Raw genomic sequence first — 21,322 nt, forward strand, 5'->3', positions numbered from 1 at the left:
CCAATGTTAGAGCATGCTAACTGGAGCCATTTCAAACTAGATTATTTGACCAAAATAATAAAGTGCAAGGAAAGCGTCAAGGTACAATCTAATCTGGTATTCCCGAACCGATTGTATTAGCAAAGCTTTATGCCTCCCTGAATTGCCTGCGTTAACCCAATGCTGAAAACAGGGGAAGCCGATTCCCTTTCTTGCTGTTGAAAAGCTGCTAGAATCTCAATAACAGACTACTTATGTTCTGAGGGAAAGTGAGGGGCACTGACAATATCTCTAAGCTTTTGTATGAGCTTTAACCTTGAACGAGAATGGAATAAAAATATTTACCTTTGCAAGCCTCAGAATACAATACAATACAGTTTTATTCGCCCATTTTTTTTTTTTCATACACGTGAATCTGCTGGTCAGCCGAAGCACATAGCGCTTGTCGGCTGAGCTGGCAGCTGGTGGATACATCAGCGGTTGCAAGGTTCAATGATACACAAAAAACAAGATAGCAGGATCCTGTCCTGCGCGACATAAAAAAAAGAAATAGAAATAAAGCATTCGATGAATAGAAAAGCAAGTATAACTTGACAAGCTGTGATAAGTAGACTAGATACATGACGTAAGAGTAAACATGGAACGGATCATGACCCTAAAGCCACACAGAATTGTCATTCTTGCATTGTTTCTAAGCACCACCTTCTTTTTCACCAGTGTTCTTCTTTTTACAATATTGCATAAATCGTCACTGAGATCATTAAATACAGCTGGGACACACCACTTCCTTGTTTATTTACCATAGTTTGTGAAAACTCTTGGCTTAACGTATCTCTCTGTTTTCCTTAGCGTCACTTCTTTGTGGACAGCTACCCTGACATCTCTTGCAATACAGTGCCGCAGAACCACTGAAAACCGAAACATTTCGCTTACCTTGAGTATGCCTAGTTTAGAGTATTTTTCTTTTGCAGAAGCCGTGTGTAAGACTGTTCCATAAGATATACTATTTACTATTTGCTTGATAAGCTTATTAATCGTTTGCCTTTTGTATTCTGAGCATGTGCCATATAAAGTTATTCCATAGCGCAAAACAGACTCCACTAATGCTTTGTATATTGTAATTCTTAAATTGAGCGGACATTTCCCACGCAAATTATAAATTAAAGCTGCCATAGTTCGTAACCTTTTGCGCAAGTGTTCCACATGATTATTCCAAGTTAGGTGTTCGTTCACAAAAAGACCTAAATATTTTACCACTGAATCAGTCTGCAGGGGTTCACATTCACAAGTGCCGCAGGTAGATTTGTGCAAGTATAAGGGTCGGTTGACGCTTACGTGTTTATGTGGATTTCGGACCGATTTGAGAATCCAAACATTCTCAAAATTTTGAAGAGCCACATTAATTTTTTTGAGATAGAGGCAATAAAAAGTGTGCCTAAGTACACGTACACACTGAACACACTTGAGTGGTTGAGTGGCCAGCTGAAAATGCAAAAGCGTCCATAGCTGCTACTTCGAGGTAACTGCTAGGTTGCACGTGTGTTTCTCCTATAACCCATGTACCTGCCAAGGGGAATGGTTATACGTAGTCCTGTGCTTTTTCTTTTTTTTTTCAATGGGTGGTGGCTAGCGGATTCCATCTGTTTATGTATTTATCATTTGCGTGCATCTTATGTGCATGTGCTTGTATCATGTTCTGATTGTTATACGTGCAGTGATGCAAGCATCTTTTTTTAATATATTGCACCACAGTCATTTATTCAACTTTGTGTTGAAATGTACAAAATGTGGCCACCCAGTAATGGGCAGGACAGCCAGCCGGATTGGCAAAAAATATGATGCAGATCCAATGCACTTGCTTGAATCGACATGAGGCGAAGCACGCAACGGTCAGTTAAACTCTAGAAAACTAACTGCAGTCAGTACAGTTGTCCTTATTTCACCCGATGCACCATGTACTAATATGCAATGTTTCCTTACTCACCGCACAGGTCACATAATGTAATGTATACATAGCACGGTGAACTCACTCAAATGTTGGCTCACTAAGACTTTGAACTAGCCATGAGTTTGAGTTTGTTTGAGCCTGACTGAGTAGAATTTTGGTGAATACGAGTACAGTAAAAGCTCGATGATCCGATCACGGCTAATACGAATTTCCGGATGATACGAATTTTTCTGTGGTCCCGGCCGAGCCCCATTACTTTGCAACGTGCTAGAGAATGGTTGTTACGAATCGATTTTCAGCCTGCATCGGTTGATACGAATAAACGCCGCCCCACCGACGGCCACGAAAGAGAACAGCGCGCAGTCACGCGCTTTCTCTCCTTCTCTTTTGGTGCGGAGGCGCGGCGCCGGACAGCGCGGACTCCGCGACTGGGCGCGAAGAGTTTGAAGCAGTAGCGCTTCAAGAAATGAATGCTTTTTACGTACATGTGCCTGAGTGAGTTCACCTCTGGCTCTTTAATTTAGCTACAGTCGAATCTCGTTAATTCGAATACGCTTATTTCGAACATACCGCGCACCGACAATGCTCTTAGCAGCGCGCCAAATAACGCGGCGGCGCCTCCGACCGGCATTGCTCCGACACCGCCATAGAGCAAAAGCTCAGGGGAGACCTCTCAATGCCACGCGCGAAGGAACGGGGAAAAAAATAAAAAAAACCCGCGGCGCACATTTCCCCCTCTCTCAAATTGCAAGGTTGCCGTTTCTGCATCGCGCCGGAACAAGCGTGTACGTGCCGACTAGAGTGTTCTAGCACACACTAGTGCCGACGTCTCAGCCACGCGGATAAAATGGCAGTTAACCCTTCTCCTCTATTTTCTAGTCACATGTTGACCTTGCACGCTGCGGCAGCAGCGCAGAGGGAAGCAGCGGCGGAGGCACAGTCGGGCCAACGAAACTGCCACGCCCGCAAACGCTCGCTTCCCGATAACGGCAGAAAACGAAACTTCAGGGGGCGGCTAAAATAAGCTGGCGCCAGCACGGCGGCGGGCGGCACGGAGATGTGCGCACGGAGTCGAAGGTGAGAGAGCTACGAGGGAGTTTAGAGGGAGGGCGAGGGGAGCCACCGAAGCGGCGGAGTTGACACGGCCAAATCCGCTTCCCTGCCGCCCTCCTCCCTCACCTTCGACGGTCTCCGCGCGCACCCGTGTGCCGGCGCCGCCCGCTCCCTGAAGCTTCGTTTTCTGCCGTTATCGGGAAGCGACCGTTAGCCGGCCTGGGCAGTTTCGTGGCCCGCGCTTGCTATGCGCTTGCTCGCCGCGATATTTCACGACTCGCACCGTTCGTGCATCGTGCTATGGTGCACGAATACTTCAAAAATACGTCCTTTTAATCCGAAAAAATTTTCGGGCCCCTTCGAGTTCGAATTATCAAGATTCGACAGTAGTTTTAATTGTGTTTCGATGATACGAATTTCGGCTAATACGAATATTTTCGTGACCCCGTGAGATTCGTATCATCGAGCTTTTACTGTAATAGCAAGCTCGGTTGAGTAAACTTTTAGTGAATATTGTCATGTGGTAGTCAGGGCAAGCTCATCTGAGTATAATTTTAGTGAATATGAGTCAAAGCAAGCTCGGCAAGTAGATTTTTGGCGAATATGACTCAGTGCAAGCTCACCTGAGTATAATTTTGATGAATATGAGTGAGAGCAAGCTTGGCTAAGTAGATATTTGGTGAATATGACTCGGTGCAAGCTTGGCTGAGTAGAATATTTGTGAATATTAGTCAGATCAAGCTCGGCCGAGTATAATTTTGGTGAATATGAGTCAGAGCAAGCTCGACTGAGTAATGATGGGATGTGGTTATACAAATTTATGCAGTAATACATGTAAGTGCAGACTCATTAGCAACATTGCCTCCATCTTGATGGGCAATACCTACGCCTCGTGATGAGTCTGCCCACTTTATGAGCTGTGGACATGCAAGACCCACCCACACTTGAAAAGATGCTATCATTCACACGAAGGAATGCAACCGGCTGACTTCACTGCACAATTTTGATCTGCTTTTGTTTAATGAGTTATCTACTGCTTATAAAAACAAGGTGTTTGCCTGCTTTTCGCATTATTGCATGTGTTTTACAGAAAGTAGAGACAGAGAAGCAAGAAAAGGTAAGGATGTTTATGGCAAAGTACTTCCTTAGAGTACTGCGATATGTTACAACCAGCATAAACAAAAGTAATTCGATGCACTGAAGTAAGCGAAATATGCAATTACCTTTTAATGTGAGGGTTAATACAGATGCAGTAAGGATACAAAGTCTGCAACACACTGAAGGTTTATTGGTTTTCGTGCAGGAGAAAAATGATACACCAGAGAAATGAGAAAAAAAAAACTGTTTAAATATTGCTTCGAAAACAAATTGGCAATACTGTTTATTCCCAGTCAAAGCGCTAAATATGCTATTGTAGAACATTCATTACGATATAGTTTGCACCTTCGCTTTGCGAGCTTGATTAGCAGTCCCGTCTCGCAGCGGAAGTAACAGAACCTTGAAATGAGATAATTCATTAGGGAAAATGCGCATGAAAGCCCAAACTAACCGACTGCGACTAAATGGTCGCGCGTATGGCTTGACCTATTGACCGTAGCATTTGTCCGTAGTTGCATATTCTTTAAATTGTTCCGTCCGTAAAAGCATACCGCGATAAAACTGTGGCGTTTCGTATATCGCGAGTTGTCTCCAGAATGAGAAAATTGGGACGACATCCGAAGGCCATGCCTTCCCGTGAGGGACACCTCGTAGTATTTACCAACTCGCAGCGCATGTGAATAACCGAAAAGCACGCAAAAGTACGTACTATCAGCATCCGAAGCCAACGTAAAAAACAGCGTCACCAGATTAGCAACGTAGCGTGTCAACAAACGCATAGAAACCACAGAACCGAATCTGACCTACGAGTTTTTATCTGCACTGTTCGTGTGTCGGCTCTGATGTTACGTACTGACTGCGCAATCCAAGGCTCCAGTGAGTTAGTTGCACTGTTCGAGGCTTGTTGAGGCAATATTTATAGACAAAAACAGTATCTATAAACGTTGCGTTGAGCGACTGCCTCCATTTTCCAAAACAGACCGTGAAATAGCTCTCAGCGCAATTTCGACGGAAAATCGCCACGATTGCTGCGACCAACCGGTTGGTCGCAACCGAAAATCGCAGAATCGGCCCTGCAACTGCGATTTTTGTCGCATGCTACGAAAATCCATGTGAAGCGGCCTTGAGGGGCCGGCCAGGCCAGCGACTGGCAGTGAGCAATCTGGGAGCAGTGCCCAGCGCAGTTGGCACGGTCCATTCGTGTTTTGGAAAGTGGCGCAGTGTAGAACTATGGGCGCTGCCCATTCGTATTCGGAGGGGTGGAAGGGCAATGGGAGAAAGGCGCTCGAGGCTGCGATGTGGAAAAGGCTGAAAAACAGCACAGCTCAAATTTCTCTTTTTCATTTTCAAGGATTTCGCAACCTTTCGGCACGGACACCCAGCAGCCAGACTTGATCGTTGTAACCAATAATACGGCATGGGGGCATTGCAGTAAGCGGGCCACAGAAAAACAAAAGTTGATGGTTCATCAGCTTCTCATTGTTGTAACCGAAATATTGTTAAAACCGGTATCATTATAAGTGGGTTCTACTGTATTTTGTAGCCCAGCACTTCAACTAACTCAACTGAAAGTACTTTGTGGGGCCATCAGTTCAGGGTATCAGTACTATGTGTGCTGTCCTGAAAGCAAGAGGTACTTGCTTTTTTTTCATGGCATTCAGCTATCATTCGGTATAAACCCACTGCCATTTCTGTACTGAAAAACTTAGGCAGCTGCTCCCAGTTCATCTGGCCCAGGTGACTTGCCGTTACTTAAGTCGTCTATTGCTGCTTTATAAGAGCCAGGCAATCTGAGCACAGAAAAAATTTACAACGTAAAAAACATCATGAAAACATTGCCGAGCTTCGTTTCGAATGGTTCATTGCTACGGATGGAACAGCACATGAAAAACAGGCACAAGCACGACGCATAGTGCTGCACTAACCCCAAATAATTAGTTAAATTACATAATTAGTTACAACCACAGCTAATTAGTTAACAAATCACACCAAAACATTGCTCTAGCTCAGGATGACGTTGAACAATATTCCGTTGGTCTCAATCACCTAAAGAGTACCCCTGTAATGCTCAAGCAGAAAGAGTTGTCCCCAAGAGCAGCCACGAGATACGAAGTCATACTGCCAGCTGTACATGGGTTCCTGGTTAGCTCAGATGGTAGAACAACTGGCGGAAAGGCGGCTGAAGAAAGATGCAGACCCGCCAACAGAAAAAAATTTAAAAGAATAGCTTTTTCTTTACATTTTGGCACCTTTGGCATACAATCTAGAATGCACACGACAAACCGAACACAAGGGCTCCTCCCAGAGTTATACACAAACGCATTGCGTCATTCTCGACACCTATATAGCCATGACTGCCGTGCGCTTTGCTCGCTGCGAATATAGGTACGCTTTTCTTCAGCCATGTTCTTTGCTCGCCAGCCCTCGATAATATGCGATGCTCGAGTCTCAGGTGGATGCCACTTTTCGTGAAGCTCCCTTCCACCTGGTGCACCAAAAGGTGTAAGTGGAGCCACTGAACATGTCAACACACCTTGATGGCAAGCAACACAAGCTCAACAGCCCCGTCGTCGACAGCCTCCAGTCCACAGTCCCAGGCAATGACGAACATACGCCCATGGACAAGCATCGAGTCGGGAAGGCAGCGCTCTCGAAGGCACAAGTTCAAACTGCGCTCGGTTGCAGGCTCGCGTGCCGCAGGCACATGCCGCGTAACTGCCACTGGCACAAACCGCTTCTGCACACCAAGGAGGGACAGCAATGCAATAGTTCTACAATGTACGTTCCAATTCTGGACAGCATTGTACAGTCTACATTGACATACAGCATCTGGGAGAACATGACGCCACCTCGCATCAACAAGCTAAGAAAAGCACATACTATATTTAACACACTGCATGCGCGAACATTTGAAAAACATGTCACATACACTAGGCGCATAATGTGACGCAGATCACGTCAAGCAGAATACTTGTTGCTGGGCTAGTCAGTTCATGCTGTACTACAGACCATAGGAATTATGGCCACTCGGACTACATGCGCTGTTAACAAAACTGCGCAACTTGAATCTATCCTTCTAAGTTACGCTCCCCATGTTGCTGTAATAAAAGAGACACTGATATTGACTATGAAGATGTTTTTCCACCCGCATATAATGTATTTTGTAGGGGCAGACTGTCCCTAAGAGTTTCCATGCAAGTAAAACAAAACATACTAGCTTTTTTTTAACCCACCAAATTGATAACCATGAGAGTATCATGTTGAAGATATCGTGTCGGCAGCATTTCTTTATTCTGTCTGTGCCAGATTCACCTCCTAAATTTTCGCATCATCTGTGTGACCACGTGGCATGCTTTGATGATGACAAAGTTATTATGGCTGGCGACTTAGACCTTGCAAATGTTGATTGGGCTCATCCCCTCTTGAATGTACTCTTATATGCAAGTGTACATGTTACTTAAATGACAGATATTGTGCTGAGGGCTAATGTTCACCAGATTGTTGATCAGCCAATTCGCATTCAAAATAATACTGCTTCAATACTGGATCTTATTTTCATTAGCCCTTCAATTGAAAATTATTGAATAATCATTGAAAAGGGTCTTTCAGAGCATGAAATGATGTGTCTTAAGTGTTCGCTCAAAAGACATCTGTCACTTCAGTGTTAATCAAAAAAAGTCCCACGCTCACGCGGCACATGCAGCAGAGTCACAGCATAAGCTGGTGAAGCGGCTCAAGAGTAGCTCCAATTTCGGCACCACGGCAAAGTCTCGAGAACGATCTGAACTGTCCGGCCGGCGTTGACGGCGAGCTGCGGCTTGTAATGCCCTCTGCGCAGCAGTCTGCTGAGCCCGATCAAGCCTTACAACTGAAAATTACATGTCGGGCACGCTGCGTTTGCAGGCACCTTAACTAGATGGCACCACCATACTGGTGGAGGCTCAGGCAGCTCAGGATCGCGTTGATTGCGCGCCTCGTCTGAATCGCATCTCGTCGTCTGCGCCTGCGCACGCTGCATTTGCAGGTGTCTTACCTAGATGGCGCCACCATACTGGCGGAGGCTAGGGTCGTCTGCGCCTGCCTAGGGAGCGTTTATAGGGCATTTTTCCGCTGCCCGATAACAAGCGCTTGCGTGGCTCAGAGGTAGAGTTCGATCCCGGCGGGAACCGGGTACTTTTTTGGAATTTCCGGCGATAGCGGTTACGCAGCGGCGGACACCATCGCGAGCCGAAACGGCTATTGGAATCGGCCCATAACAGCTTACGCTGTAAAACATCTCGCCTGCTAGGGACAAAGGCACTGCAGATTACTTGCATTTTAGCCTTGCCAACTTTCAAGGGAATGATTGGCACATTTAAGGACTTATGTACAGACTGCCCGGCTAACTTCATACCAAATAAAGTAAACACGGAAAAATTAACCCTTGGATAACGAGATACATTTTGCACCTTCTGCGAAAACTGGAGATTTAAACAAAGAAAACCAATAATAACACAAAGAAAACAATGCAGACAGTGTTCAACAAAGCAGTTTCAAACGCTAAACGCCACTACTTAACTTAAATGTTAGCTAATTTCATTCGAGATTCACCTGAGAAATTTTGGCAGCACCTTTAAAGAAAAAGACGCAGGGGGACGGGGGTCTGCTATAAGTGTTCACCTAGTGAACATGTCCATTTCGTCTGCTGCTGAAGTTCTGATTGGCTAGGCTGGGATATGCATCAGAAGGAGACAGGCACCCCCAGCCAATCAGGACTTCAATGAAATGGACATGTCCACTAGGTGGACACTTACAGCAGAACCCTCCAGTTCACCGCACTGAGTATGATGGATAACTATTGATGATGAGCATTGCATTTCTGAACATTTCAATGAACACTTAAACAGTGTTTTTTCCAAAAAAACTGAACCACTATGTCATAACCACAGCAGCTACCATGAAGTTAGCACCCTTATAACAGAACCCAGTATTGTTTCGGTGCTACTCAATCTAAAGGTAAAAGCGTCGCCTGGACCTGATGAACCCTTTCTTCACCATTGTGCTGAAGTAATTCTCTGTGCATACTCATCATCGGGTAGCATTCCTATCCATTGGAAAACTGCGCAAATCGTTCCTGTCCTCAAGAAAGGAGACTCCACTTTAAATGCAAATCATCAACCTGTCTCTGTGACAACATCATACTGTTCACTTCTGGAACACATAGCCGCAAATTACATAACTAAGTTTTTAAATGATAACAATAGAATTAACCCGTTCCAGCATGAACTTAGAAAGAGGCTTTCTGCAGTCACCCAGCTGACGTCAGTTGTTCAGAGCTTTGCATCGGTTCTGGATAAGTCAGGTCAGGTGGACACAATATTTTTGGATTTTACGAAGGCATTTGATCTTGTACGTCATTCAAAACTCGTGTTAAAGCTTCAGTTTGCCTGAATTCGTAGTTGCTTGGATGGCTTGTATCTGAGTGATCGAATACAATTTGTAAGCACTGAAGGACACTGTTCAAAGCTGTGACCGGTCTCTTCAGGCATACCATAAGGAAGCGCCCTTGGACCCTTGTTGTTCTCCATTTACATAAATGGTACTGTCAACGTAGTTAATGGGCCAGTGCAAATTCAACTCATCACTGATGATTGCATGCTGCTTAATAAAATTGAATGTTCCGATGACCAAGTGCTCCTTAATTGTAATTTGCAGAAAATTCATGAATGATGCAAACAATGGGACATGGTACTTAATGCTGAGAAGACTGTTTTTATGAAGATAACTAGGAAGAAGTATTTCCTATCCTTTCATCAGTACAAACTTTTGTCACGAGGTCGGTGAATTCAGATAGCTGGGTGTCACTATTGCTAGCACGGTAAAATGGAATGCACACATATCAAAGGTTTGCGCGCCCTTTTTCTGTAAGCTTTGCTTCTTCGGACAAATTAAAGCATGCACCAGCCGAAATAAAACATTCAGCATATGCGTCAATTATTAGACCTAAACTTGAATACGCAGCCATTGTTAACATTGATGCACGAGAAAGGATGCAACAGAAATCGATCCAGTCTATTTATTCCAAGTGTCACCAACTGACTCCCCAACCTGCTTAATGAGGCAACACGGTAGTCGAACTTTGCAGCTGCAACAAAAAGAAGTTCCTTTTTCAACTCAAACATAGGAAACTGTTTTTAAATTACCTTTCACCCCTCATATCGACATGGCATCGTCATGCGGCATCCCTTAACTCTTCCCATACCGCACCCATCGGGCATTGTTAGCCTGCTATCGATGGTGTGAAACACCGCTTTTGAGCCTCAGTCATGGACACACTGCACTATCAGATGTGAAGGAGAACCATATTTTAGTTTTCTAAGCAGTTGACTTTTTTCCCACCAGGCGGTGATTTTTGAACGCGCTCCGAGGTTTCACGATCGTCAAAATAGAAAGCAAAAATGGACGCCTCCGAGAGCTGCGTGCATGCTTCAAAAGGTTGCAGATCTCGTGATTCCGCTACGTCTGCGGCTGATTTTATTGACGGGTCCTGCAGCAGCGAGTCTAAGGATGCTGCTTTTTCGTCGGACTGACTCTGAGAGCGTCGACGATGCAAACCAGCCAGCAACATCGGCGGCCGCAGCCCGGCACGCCCAACTGTAGTGCTTGCAGTTCAATTTTTGTAGTGGAATACTTGTTCAATTAAAAATTTTGATGCTTTTGGAGATAGTGCCCATTAGACGGCAATACATTTTGTATATCTCACAATTTTTGTTACGTTTTTTTTTCTTAGTAGCTACAAGCATGTCTTTACAAACTTTGTTCAATTTTATCCCACAATTTATATCTTTTTCATGACATAAATCTCGTCAACAAAACTTTCATGCCTGAAGAGTGCATTCATTCTGCCTTTTGTTTATGAATTACGGCATAAAATATTTGAGTTCCTCCAGGCACCACCTACAAGAACACCCCCATGGTAGGGAACGAGCCTTCCTTCTTTCCCCGCACGGTAAAGGAGTTGCTTGTTTAGGGCATTTCCTCCTGCATAATCTAGAAGCTTTTCTTGCATTTTGCAGCTGTACTTGATTCACCTCGTACTCGATTTTGTATAATTTCTCCAAACTGCTGTAATTGGTTCATTCATACTTAATATTTCTGATGCTGATTTGGTTTACTCTGTACTGTGTCTATATTTACATAATCCTCGCAACACTAGACGTCACGGCCCTGTACACCAACATTCCAATCCCTGATAGTTTAAACTCGATAAAAGAAACGCTGTCCAAACACAATGCACAACACTCTATTGAAGTATACTTGTCTCTTCTTGAATTAGTTCTGACATATAATTACTTCGAATTTGAAGAAAATTACTATCTACAAATACATGGGACAAGTATGGGCACACCTTTTGCACCAACCTACGCAAACATATTTATGGGTACTTTAGAAACAGATTTCCTATCTCGTTGCACCCACAAGCCCCACACATACCTTCGATACATAGACGACATATTCATAATATGGGAACATGGTCAGGAAAGTTTAGATAAATTTGTAGCTTTCCTAAATTCTTTTCACACAACAATAAAATTCACATCGGAATCTTCAAATGAGTGCATAAACTTTCTGGACACAACAATATATATTGATAATGGGACACTAAACACAACGCTGTATAGAAAACCTTTTGATAAACAACAGTACCTAGAATATACAAGCCACCATCCCAGACATTGCAAACAAGGTATCTTTAAAGGCCAAGCCACACGACTTCGTCGCATTTGCGTAGAAAACCATGCCTACATAGACAGACTCGATCACCTTAAGGAAACCCTATCAGTAGTGCACCAAGTTGGGCTAGTTGGTTAAGTTCATATTAGAAAGATTTTAACTGCGCTATGAACAGGGACAAAGGAGGACGAAAAAGACAACACGTGCGCAGATTCACAACTAGCTTTTAATGTGTGAAAGATGACATATATACAGTGAGGATAACAAAACAAAATGAACAAGGCATGGTCACATGTACACTTCAATCATAGTCTCGTGCCTAGATATTGCACTTCGCAATCTGCAAGCGCCACTGACGGATCACTGATGCACCCACACGTTTTCTTAATTGCATAAGCATCGAAGATCTCCCGCGTGATGCGATCCTTATGGCGATATAAGATCTTAGTTTTTTTCAGTAGCAGTCGGCACGCCTTGTTTGTCTCCTTTTCACAGTCCCTGCAGTGTTTCGCCACGTGAGAATAGCCATCAGACAAGCAGTTCGTGGAATGCTCCTTTAAACGAATATTAATGCAGCGGCTCGTTTGTCCAATATACACATGCCCACAAGTGAAAGGGAAGGGTTTATTTTGCATTGTGGTATTTCTGTGGAATCCTTTCTAGAAGTGTTATCTATGTATTTGTCGTCCACCTACGTATCATGGCGGGGGCAGCTATACATTCAAAGGTCAGGAGTTTGTATTGGCTCTAGGGTTGCACCTGTGCTTAGCGACATCTTCTTGTCAAAAGTGGATCGGGCCGTACATGACGACCTTGGTAGGATTGCTGTTCGAGCCTTTCGTTATGTGGACGATTACCTGGTTTTTGTTAATGGTGTACTGGAGGGCCGCGTCCTTGAGGCTCAACAAGCGTTTACCAAATCAGGGCTGGGCCTCAACTTCACCGTTGAACTACCCCATGACAATGAACTACAGTTTTTAGACATTTGCCTGCGTTTCGATGTGTCCCATACTTGCTGGTTTTTTCGACCTCGGTCTTTAAAAATGCCCCTAAGTTTTTCTTCAGCACACTCCAAAACCGTGAAAAATGGCATTGTTCTGTCTAGCATTAGTTCTGCTCTAAGAAAATCTTGCGCCCACGTGGTAACAGATAGCGTTGAACACCAAGTAACAAGATTGACTACTGCAGGGTATCCCAGCTATGTAATAGCAGCAGTGTGTGAAAAATTAATCAAGAAGATTAAGTGTGGTGTCACTGCTTCGCCTCAAGACAACGACCAGGAGCGTAGACGTTTTGCTGTGATCCCTTACCAACATAAGGTGTCACACAATCTCAAGAACGTTGCACAACGTTATGGTGTGAACATTGTGTTCTCCGCCCCTCAGAAAATGGCACGTTTGTGTGCACGTGTAATGAATAGACAGTTCACCTAGCAATAGCCCTTTTGTTTGCCATATTGACCACAGGAAGCCGGAGTACGTCCCCTGCGTTTGCGCTGTAGTATATCAATTCCCTTTCACTTGTGGGCGTGTGTATATTGGACAAACGAGCCGCTGCATTAATATTCGTTTAAAGGAGCATTCCACGAACTGCTTGTCTGATTGCTATTCTCATGCGGCGAAACACTGCAGGTACTGTGAAAAGGAGACAAACAAGGCGTGCCGACCGCTACTGAAACAAACTAAGATCTTATATCGCCATAAGGATTGCATCACGCGGGAGATCTTCGAGGCGTATGCAATTAAGAAAACGTGTGGATGCATCAGTGATCCGTCAGTGGCGCTTGCAGATTGCGAAGTGCAATATCTAGGCACGAGACTATGATTGAAGTGTACATGTGACCATGCCTTGTTCATTTTGTTTTGTTATCCTCACTGTATATATGTCATCTTTCACACATTAAAAGCTAGTTGTGAGTCTGCGCACGTGTTGTCTTTTTCGTCCTCCTTTGTCCCTGTTCATAGCGCAGTTAAAATCTTTCTAATATGAAACCCTATCAAGCAGGAACTACCCGAACACTGCCCTACAGAAAGCCTACACCGCTGCAACCAAGCTTGATTGAGCCGAGGTCCTCAAACCCCGCCCTAAGATCACAAGGACAACAAAGCCTCTTCTTACTACTAAATTCTCAAACGCACTCCCCAACGTGAACAATATCCTCAGTAAACACCACCCAATTCTCACCAGCAACCAGAAACTTAATAAAATCTTTCCCGACCCGCCCAGAGTAGCCTACAGACGGAACAGTAATTTCAAGGACATTCTTGTACACGCCAAACTAAGGACAAAGACGAAGCCAACATCCGGTCCCTGTGGCCGCTCCAGGTGTTCCACATGCAAACATATTCAATCTACTACTACAGTAAAGAGTACAGCGTCAGATTACATTCACAAGGTAACTTCGAATTTCACCGGCACGTCAAGCAACGTAGTCTACTGTCTAGAATGTGCCGCTTGTAACAAGCAATACATAGGTGAGACTGGACAAGAAATGCACACGAGACTCAACGGCCATCGCGCAGATACAAAACACAATTTACCTAAAGCAGTAGCCAGCCACTTCAATGAGCACGGCCATATATTTGATGAAGCAAGACTCTATATACTACAAATTTTCGTTCACCTCGCGAGAGAAAATATACAGAATCATACCTCATACACAAGTTTAAATCCCTGCACCCAATGGGGATGAATCTATCACGGGGCAACTTAGAATCGCCAAAAGGAGTAACATGAATCTTAAATTGTTATACCATTAACAAAGGCGCAAAACAAGTTAAACCTCCAGCTAATCTCGATGCTCAACCTCACCTATTCTTCCATTTCCAGTTCTTCCCTGCACCTCCCCTACCAATCAATTTATTATCCTCCGCCATGCTTTAACTCATTCATCAACCATACGAGCGCTTTTCCAGGTACACCTGTCTCCCCCCGCGTGTTTATATTTCAAATTATATTTTTTTCTCCGCTTTCACCCTCCTGTGCCGTTTTTTTTTTTCCCCCTTTCTGCACACAAGATCCACACCGAGACCGTCCAAAATCCCAGACGCCAGGATACCTTTTTCGGCGCCTCAACCACACAGGGTCTCGCCAATTCTGTATACCGCCGCGACGACGCCTACGGCGAACTAGTGAGGCTAACGTCCCTTGACGGACCAAGCTGCTCCCTGTTAACCACAAAATTACCCGATGCCTTGATGCTACGCTACTCAAGTCATGCTTTCAACTCGTATTGTTACTTGCACACTCACCGGCTCTTCAGGGACCCCAAACGCATGCCGCCCACGACACCTCGGAACGCTCACTCGCCTCTCGCTCATACAAGTTAAACCTCCAGCTCCAGCTTAAACCTCTTAAGTTCTTTTTTTTTTCTTTCTCTCTTTTTTAATTTAATTTTTTTTGCCGCTTTCTCGCTCTCCCGCTCTTGTCCCCTCGTCGTAGAAACCGCACCTAGCCAGTCAAGCACCAGCACTCATTTTCCTTTCAGTCTCTCCCTTTACAGCCAGCCACAGCGGACATCGACGTGACGTCACTCCACTAACCCTCTAAAACACACCCGCCGAGGATGCCGAGGCCGCCCTTGACGAAGATAGGTCCTCCTATCGAAACGTTGGCCAGCCTTTCTGAGGCACCTTATCCCTGTTTATAATCCTTATTCCTCATATTTATTGTATGATTTCTACAACTTGTAACAATTACTACTCCTGCTAGAGCCTGCAGTATTTTGTTTTTAAAATATTAAAAAAGTAATAAAATGTCTTTTGCTGCATTAAATATGTAAAGATCAACAAATATTGCATCAGGGTTTTAACTTTTAAAAAAAATTAAATTTTGGGGTTTTACGTGCCAAAACCACTATCTGATTATGAGGCACGCCGTACTGGGGGACTCCGGAAATTTGGACCACCTGGGGTTCTTTAACGTGCACCTAAATCTAAGTACACGGGTGTTTTCGCATTTCGCCCCCATCGAAATGCGGCTGCCGTGGCCGGGATTCGATCCCGCGACCTCGTGCTCAGCAGCCCAACACCATAGCCACTGAGCAAGCACGGCGGGTTTTTAACTTTTTAATGATTAGAGAGACAATAAATAGGAGTGCAAACTCTGTTCACACTGATAATGTTCCTTAAATTTTTTCATTAATTTTGAAGGTTATTTATTGGAAGAGAAAATGAAAGTCAAAGCAATTTCTTCTTTTCATTTCGAGCCAATACCACAGCACCAATAAACGTCTGTGTGACCTCACGAATCGCAATTTCTTGCCATGTTTGAGCCGTTTGTAGCCCAGTCAAATTTGTCAGAACTTGCCAAGTTTAGATTTTTAAGAATACAATGGAGCCAATGTTTACCAATAAGAAATGGCCCGAGCAGATGCCACATAAATGAATGCGGTGCCCTTTATGGTGTCCTTCTGGGAAATGGGCCCTTTTGCTTTGGCTACCACTGCATTCGTGCAGAGAGCACTTACCTCAAAAGTGACCCGCACAGGCCTCGCCTTGCTCTTGAGCCTCTTGAGCTTGTCCCGGACATGCGAGGAGGAGCTGGACTCACGGCCTTGGGAGAGAGAGGCCCCTTATCAGCCCGAGGGTGTAACCCACAGGTTCAACGGTGAATGCACCCCGCCCACAGAGGCTTCACACTGGCACCGTGTTGTCAAAGGTTCATCCTCTAAATTACGCAAACACATTTTTATTTCCGCATGCCTGCTCCTGTCTGGGCATACAACCTGCACGCCCAAACATAAGCTTGGCTTTTATTTTCATCTTGCATAATTGCCACGAAAATTGTGAGTGCTTGTGTGAAGTTGCTCCACAGTCAGTCTCCCTTGCTCATGATTAAATGCAATTTTGTAGTTGCACATGGAATAAAGCAAAATTTATTTTGAAAACAGAGTTCTGAGACAGACAAGTTTTTGATAATTACAATTTGCTGTGGAACTTAAGCAATAGTTCAATTTTAAGGTTGGCATCTTGCCTGGCTTCTTATTTAATACGCCTGCGCCCACGCCGAATAAGCATCCAGTGCATCTGTAAAGGATGCACTGGATGCAGCAGCTATACGAGGTCTGTTAGAAAAGTATCTGGCCTTATTTTTTGTTTTTTTGCGAACACCTGATGGATATGAAACAAGCGCGCTTGCATCCGCCGACCTTGAATCTTCGTGCGCATGCACAAATTTTTTCCCACCTGCCGATAGCGTCAGTCGCTGGGACGCAGCGTTTGAGTGAGGTAGTGCGCAGTGCTCTCGTCGGCAATTGGCGCATCCATCACGACAATGCTCCTGCACATTCCTCGCACTTGATTCAGACTTTTTTGCCGAAAAACCAGACTCCTGTAGTTCAACAGGCTCCTTACTCTCCTGATATGGCCCCCTGCGACTTCTGGCTGTTTCTTAAAATCAAGAGGCCATTCAAAGGAGTGCGATTTCAGACAAGAGAGGGCATTATGGCTGCAACGACAGCTGAGCTAAACTCCATTCCGAAAGAGGCCTTCTCGGAATGCTTCCAACAATAGCAGCACCGCTGGGAGAAGCGTGTGGAATCCCAAGGAGACTACTTTGAGGGTGATTAGGTTTCCAACGCTCCAGTTATGCCAGTGTTTTTTCTTCGGCCAAAGGTCGGATACTTTTCTAACAGGCCTCGTATTTACTTTCAGGAAGGGCTGGTGTGTATGTCTGTGTGTAGCATGCGTCAACGTGTGTGCATGCAAGTGTTAAAAGCTTGATGGGCACCTTGCATATTTTTTTTTGTAAGGTCTACATATAAGGGCACGCGTTTTGTGGCACGCATGCAAGCCAAGAGCAGCCGTACAGTCTGCTTATTTGCCATGTGACTTCGGTGCTCCACGCATTCCAGTGTACTGGAATGAAAAATAACTAGTAATTTTAACTTAAGTACGTTACCTGTTACAATTTATCAAATACTGCCACATCCCTATCGCCGTGTATACGTGCCGGGACATGAAGCAGGAGGCCATGAAGCAAGAGGCCATGAAGCAAGAGGCCATGAAGCAAGAGGCCATGAAGCAAGAGGCCATGAAGCAAGAGGCCATGAAGCAAGAGGCCATACAGCACCAGTTTTACGAAGCCGTAGGAAAGAAGCCGGTGTGCAGCACAAATAAAAGCCCCACCGCGATGTCTCTTGGTTCATCTACTTGCTGCATCATTGTTTTCATGCATGTACCTCTGGGGATATGGATGTGGCAATACATTTGGCAACGAGTATGTTACTAAGTTACCAAAAAAAGTAACATGTTACCGCCAACACTGGCTAACAGTTTACCAATAATTTACATTGAATTATAAAGAAACCAAGGGCTCAACATATTGTAGCACCTCTTATGACCATAAAGCAAGAGGCCATGAAGCAAGAGGCCATACAGCACCAGTTTTACGAAGCCGTAGGAAAGAAGCCGGTGTGCAGCACAAATAAAAGCCCCACCGCGATGTCTCTTGGTTCATCTACTTGCTGCATCATTGTTTTCATGCATGTACCTCTGGGGATATGGATGTGGCAATACATTTGGCAACGAGTATGTTACTAAGTTACCAAAAAAAGTAACATGTTACCGTCAACACTGGCTAACAGTTTACCAATAATTTACATTGAATTATAAAGAAACCAAGGGCTCAACATATTGTAGCACCTCTTATGACCATAGACAGTGCAATCTGTGACAACATAAATGCAAAAAGGGCAACTTGCTCCTCCATACGCCTTCAGACTGCCTCACCTGCACATGGGGCTTGGCACTTGTTGAAGAAGGCCAGCAGGAACTCATTGTGGGCGTGTACTGCACAGCATCACCAGAGACACATCCTCCACTCTAAAATCCATTTGTTCCCTTGTACTTCTCCACTGCAATACTGCCATAATGTCATGCTTATTTTTCTTTACACAGTCTAAAGCCAATATAACAGACGTAACCAAGTAATTCTAGAATGTTTCCCACCAATATGTAAAGAATTACAAAGGTGGGATGTGGCTTTGTTATAACGTTTGACTGTATGCTACTCTTACATACTCTCCCAAATTTTTCGTTGACTTTACGAATTTAGGCTCAGCCTAGGATTTTACAATATGAAATCATACATTTTTTTCATACGGCACCACACTCCACCGACACAAGTGCCGCCGCAGTCACCGCACCTCGCATGCATCTGCCGCAACCGCTGCTGCTTCCACGCCGGCACCTCCGATGCGCTTGACGTCATAACTACAGTGCAGGCCACGTGCACAGGCTCTGTCGCCACACTCTTTCCCTCTTTCAGTCATTCCTGTCCACGCGCCGTGGTACGGACGCCGCCCTGGAGGAGATGTATAAGGGGGCTGGATGTAAACAGATCCGCTGTAAAATCACTTTGGCCTCAATTATCTCCCTCACCAGCTTTTCTTTATTCTCGGATATTACATCAACTTCTTAAATCTGTGACTAACATCTGCACATACTGCAATGAGTTGCAAGTGTCACGACTGTCCTTCGCTTTGCACACATTATTGCAGTGTTCCCTGAAGCAATCGTTTAAGCCCTTAGCAGACTCCTTGATATAGTATTTGCCACAGCTCAAAGGAATCCTATAAACTGCAGTTTATAGAAAAGCTGGTGGCTGATAAAACGAGAGATCAAACATGCATGCCAGCTTAATGTCTTTATTTTGTCAGATTTTTTTATGCCGTTGTCAAGAGATCTTGCGATGAACCACGGATGCCGCGCAGATAACCAGGTGGAAGAAAAGGTGGAAGAGGAGAACGACGTTAGTCAAGCTGCCTCGGGACCGCTCTCGAAACGCGCTCATCAACCAGATTCATTTGGTTCTGCATTAAACACCTCGTGTGTAACATTTGGTGAAGGTGCTGGGTACCTCCCATTACCTACGACGGAGCCATCAGCACAAGAGCTACGCAGAAGCCATCACTTCGCCGGACTTTCGCCATCACCCTCAATCATGGCCACAGAGCAAAATAGCCTCACCAGCAGTGCCTTGGCGAGCCGAGTCCCTATCCAGCACTACCGATAGCCACGCACATTCTCGACAAAGGCAGAGGAAGATTTGAATGAGTGGCTAACCCATTACGAAAGGGTAATTAATACCTTACAATAACTGGAACGCTGCCAGTCAGCTTAGGAACGTTGGTTTCTTCTTGGCCGGCACGGCGTCGGTATGGCACGACAACCACGCGGACATGCTTAACTACGTGGACACGTTACGTTGAGGAGATCAAGAAGTGTTTCGGCGACTCAGACGCAAGGAAGAAACGTGCGGAATTCACATTAGCCCAGAGAGCTCAGGTACCCGGCGAGACTTGCACTACCTATATAGAAGAAATTTTGAAGCTGTGTCAGACCGTCAACCCCCAAATGACAGAGGAAGACAAAGTGGGGCCCGTCTTAAAAGGAATAGCAGAAGACGTGCACAACTTCCTCATTGGTAAAGAGAACTTGAACACCGTATCAGAACTGATACGGCACTGTCGTACGTTCGAGGCGCTGAAGACTCACGGAATTACACCAAAGTTTGGACGGCTGGCCAATGTAATGGCCGTAGCAAGTGTTGACACAAGTCCTCCGCACCCAAACCTTTTGTCCTCCATCCGCGAGATAGTCCGCGAGGAGCTCCAGCGGCATGACGAACAGGCACGTTATGCGGCGCCACGTTGCAGCTCCTCCGTTTTCCGAGACTCTCTTTGGGAACCCCCTTCGTCTACTTGGAACCACTCAGTGAACGTCGCGGATCTTATCAGCTCCAGAGACAAACTGCATTACGATACGACCGAACCACCACGCAATGATTCGCCCCCTTAACGTTTTGATCAACGCCCACGCAACTTTCGTCCACGAAGACTTACCTCTACCTACGACTTTCAAAGGGAAGAGCCTTGTTACCCTCAACCGATGTCTTCGGCAGAATACTTCTTCAATTCGCATCCTGAAGTTCGCCCTTTGCCAGTGTGTCACTTCTGCGGCATGCCTGGCCCCATAGCTAGGTACTGTAGCTGACGCCGAGCATCGAACTACGGACCGTCAGCGCCGACTATGCGATCTAGCGGTCGTACACTGCACACTCAGTAGCCAGGAGACTCCACTTCAGGAAGCCACTTCCGAGAGAACCGACGCACCGCCCAGGAGACCTACTTTAGAGAAGAACCCGGAACCGCTACCACTCCCCTGCCTCCGACCATACACTGACACCACCAGCAGTCTTCCAATCCTCCCGATCACCATCCCCTTGGCCGCAATTCACGTCACCATCGCCTTGGCGCCGTTTCGTGTCGCCCCCGTCGGGAAACTAGCCAGCGCAGCTGATGGAGGTGAGGTCGCTGGAAAATGTGCACTGCCAACTGCCTCCAACTATTTTCATGCTTAAGAATAAGGTTGTACCAGTGCACAAGTTTCCGTGGAGTCAGTGGTGAATCATTATACCCGGTTGGTGTGTGTAATGTGGATGTGTCTTTGGGTGGGAGAGTGTTTAATGCAGAGTTTACCGTTGTTCCTCACTCCTCGCATGACGTGGTTCTGGGGATTGATTTTTTTG

The 21,322-nt window shown here is 45.3% G+C and overlaps 1 protein-coding gene across 1 annotated transcript in view; it reads right to left on the minus strand.

Annotated features, from left to right (window-relative positions):
- The window catches only part of LOC119437580 (transcriptional adapter 1-like), a 72,714-nt gene that overhangs the window by 34,470 nt on the left and 16,922 nt on the right, over positions 1-21,322 (minus strand). Inside the window, exons 4-6 of the mRNA XM_037704582.2 lie at positions 18,523-18,582; positions 16,260-16,345; positions 6,612-6,815 (exon numbers count right to left, since the gene is read on the minus strand). Of these exons, the coding sequence (XP_037560510.1) occupies positions 6,612-6,815; positions 16,260-16,345; positions 18,523-18,582 (350 nt within the window). The remainder of the gene's footprint in view (positions 1-6,611; positions 6,816-16,259; positions 16,346-18,522; positions 18,583-21,322) is intronic.

The sequence above is a fragment of the Dermacentor silvarum genome, chromosome 1 (genome assembly GCF_013339745.2).
Source record: "Dermacentor silvarum isolate Dsil-2018 chromosome 1, BIME_Dsil_1.4, whole genome shotgun sequence".
NCBI classification, from domain to species: domain Eukaryota; kingdom Metazoa; phylum Arthropoda; class Arachnida; order Ixodida; family Ixodidae; genus Dermacentor; species Dermacentor silvarum.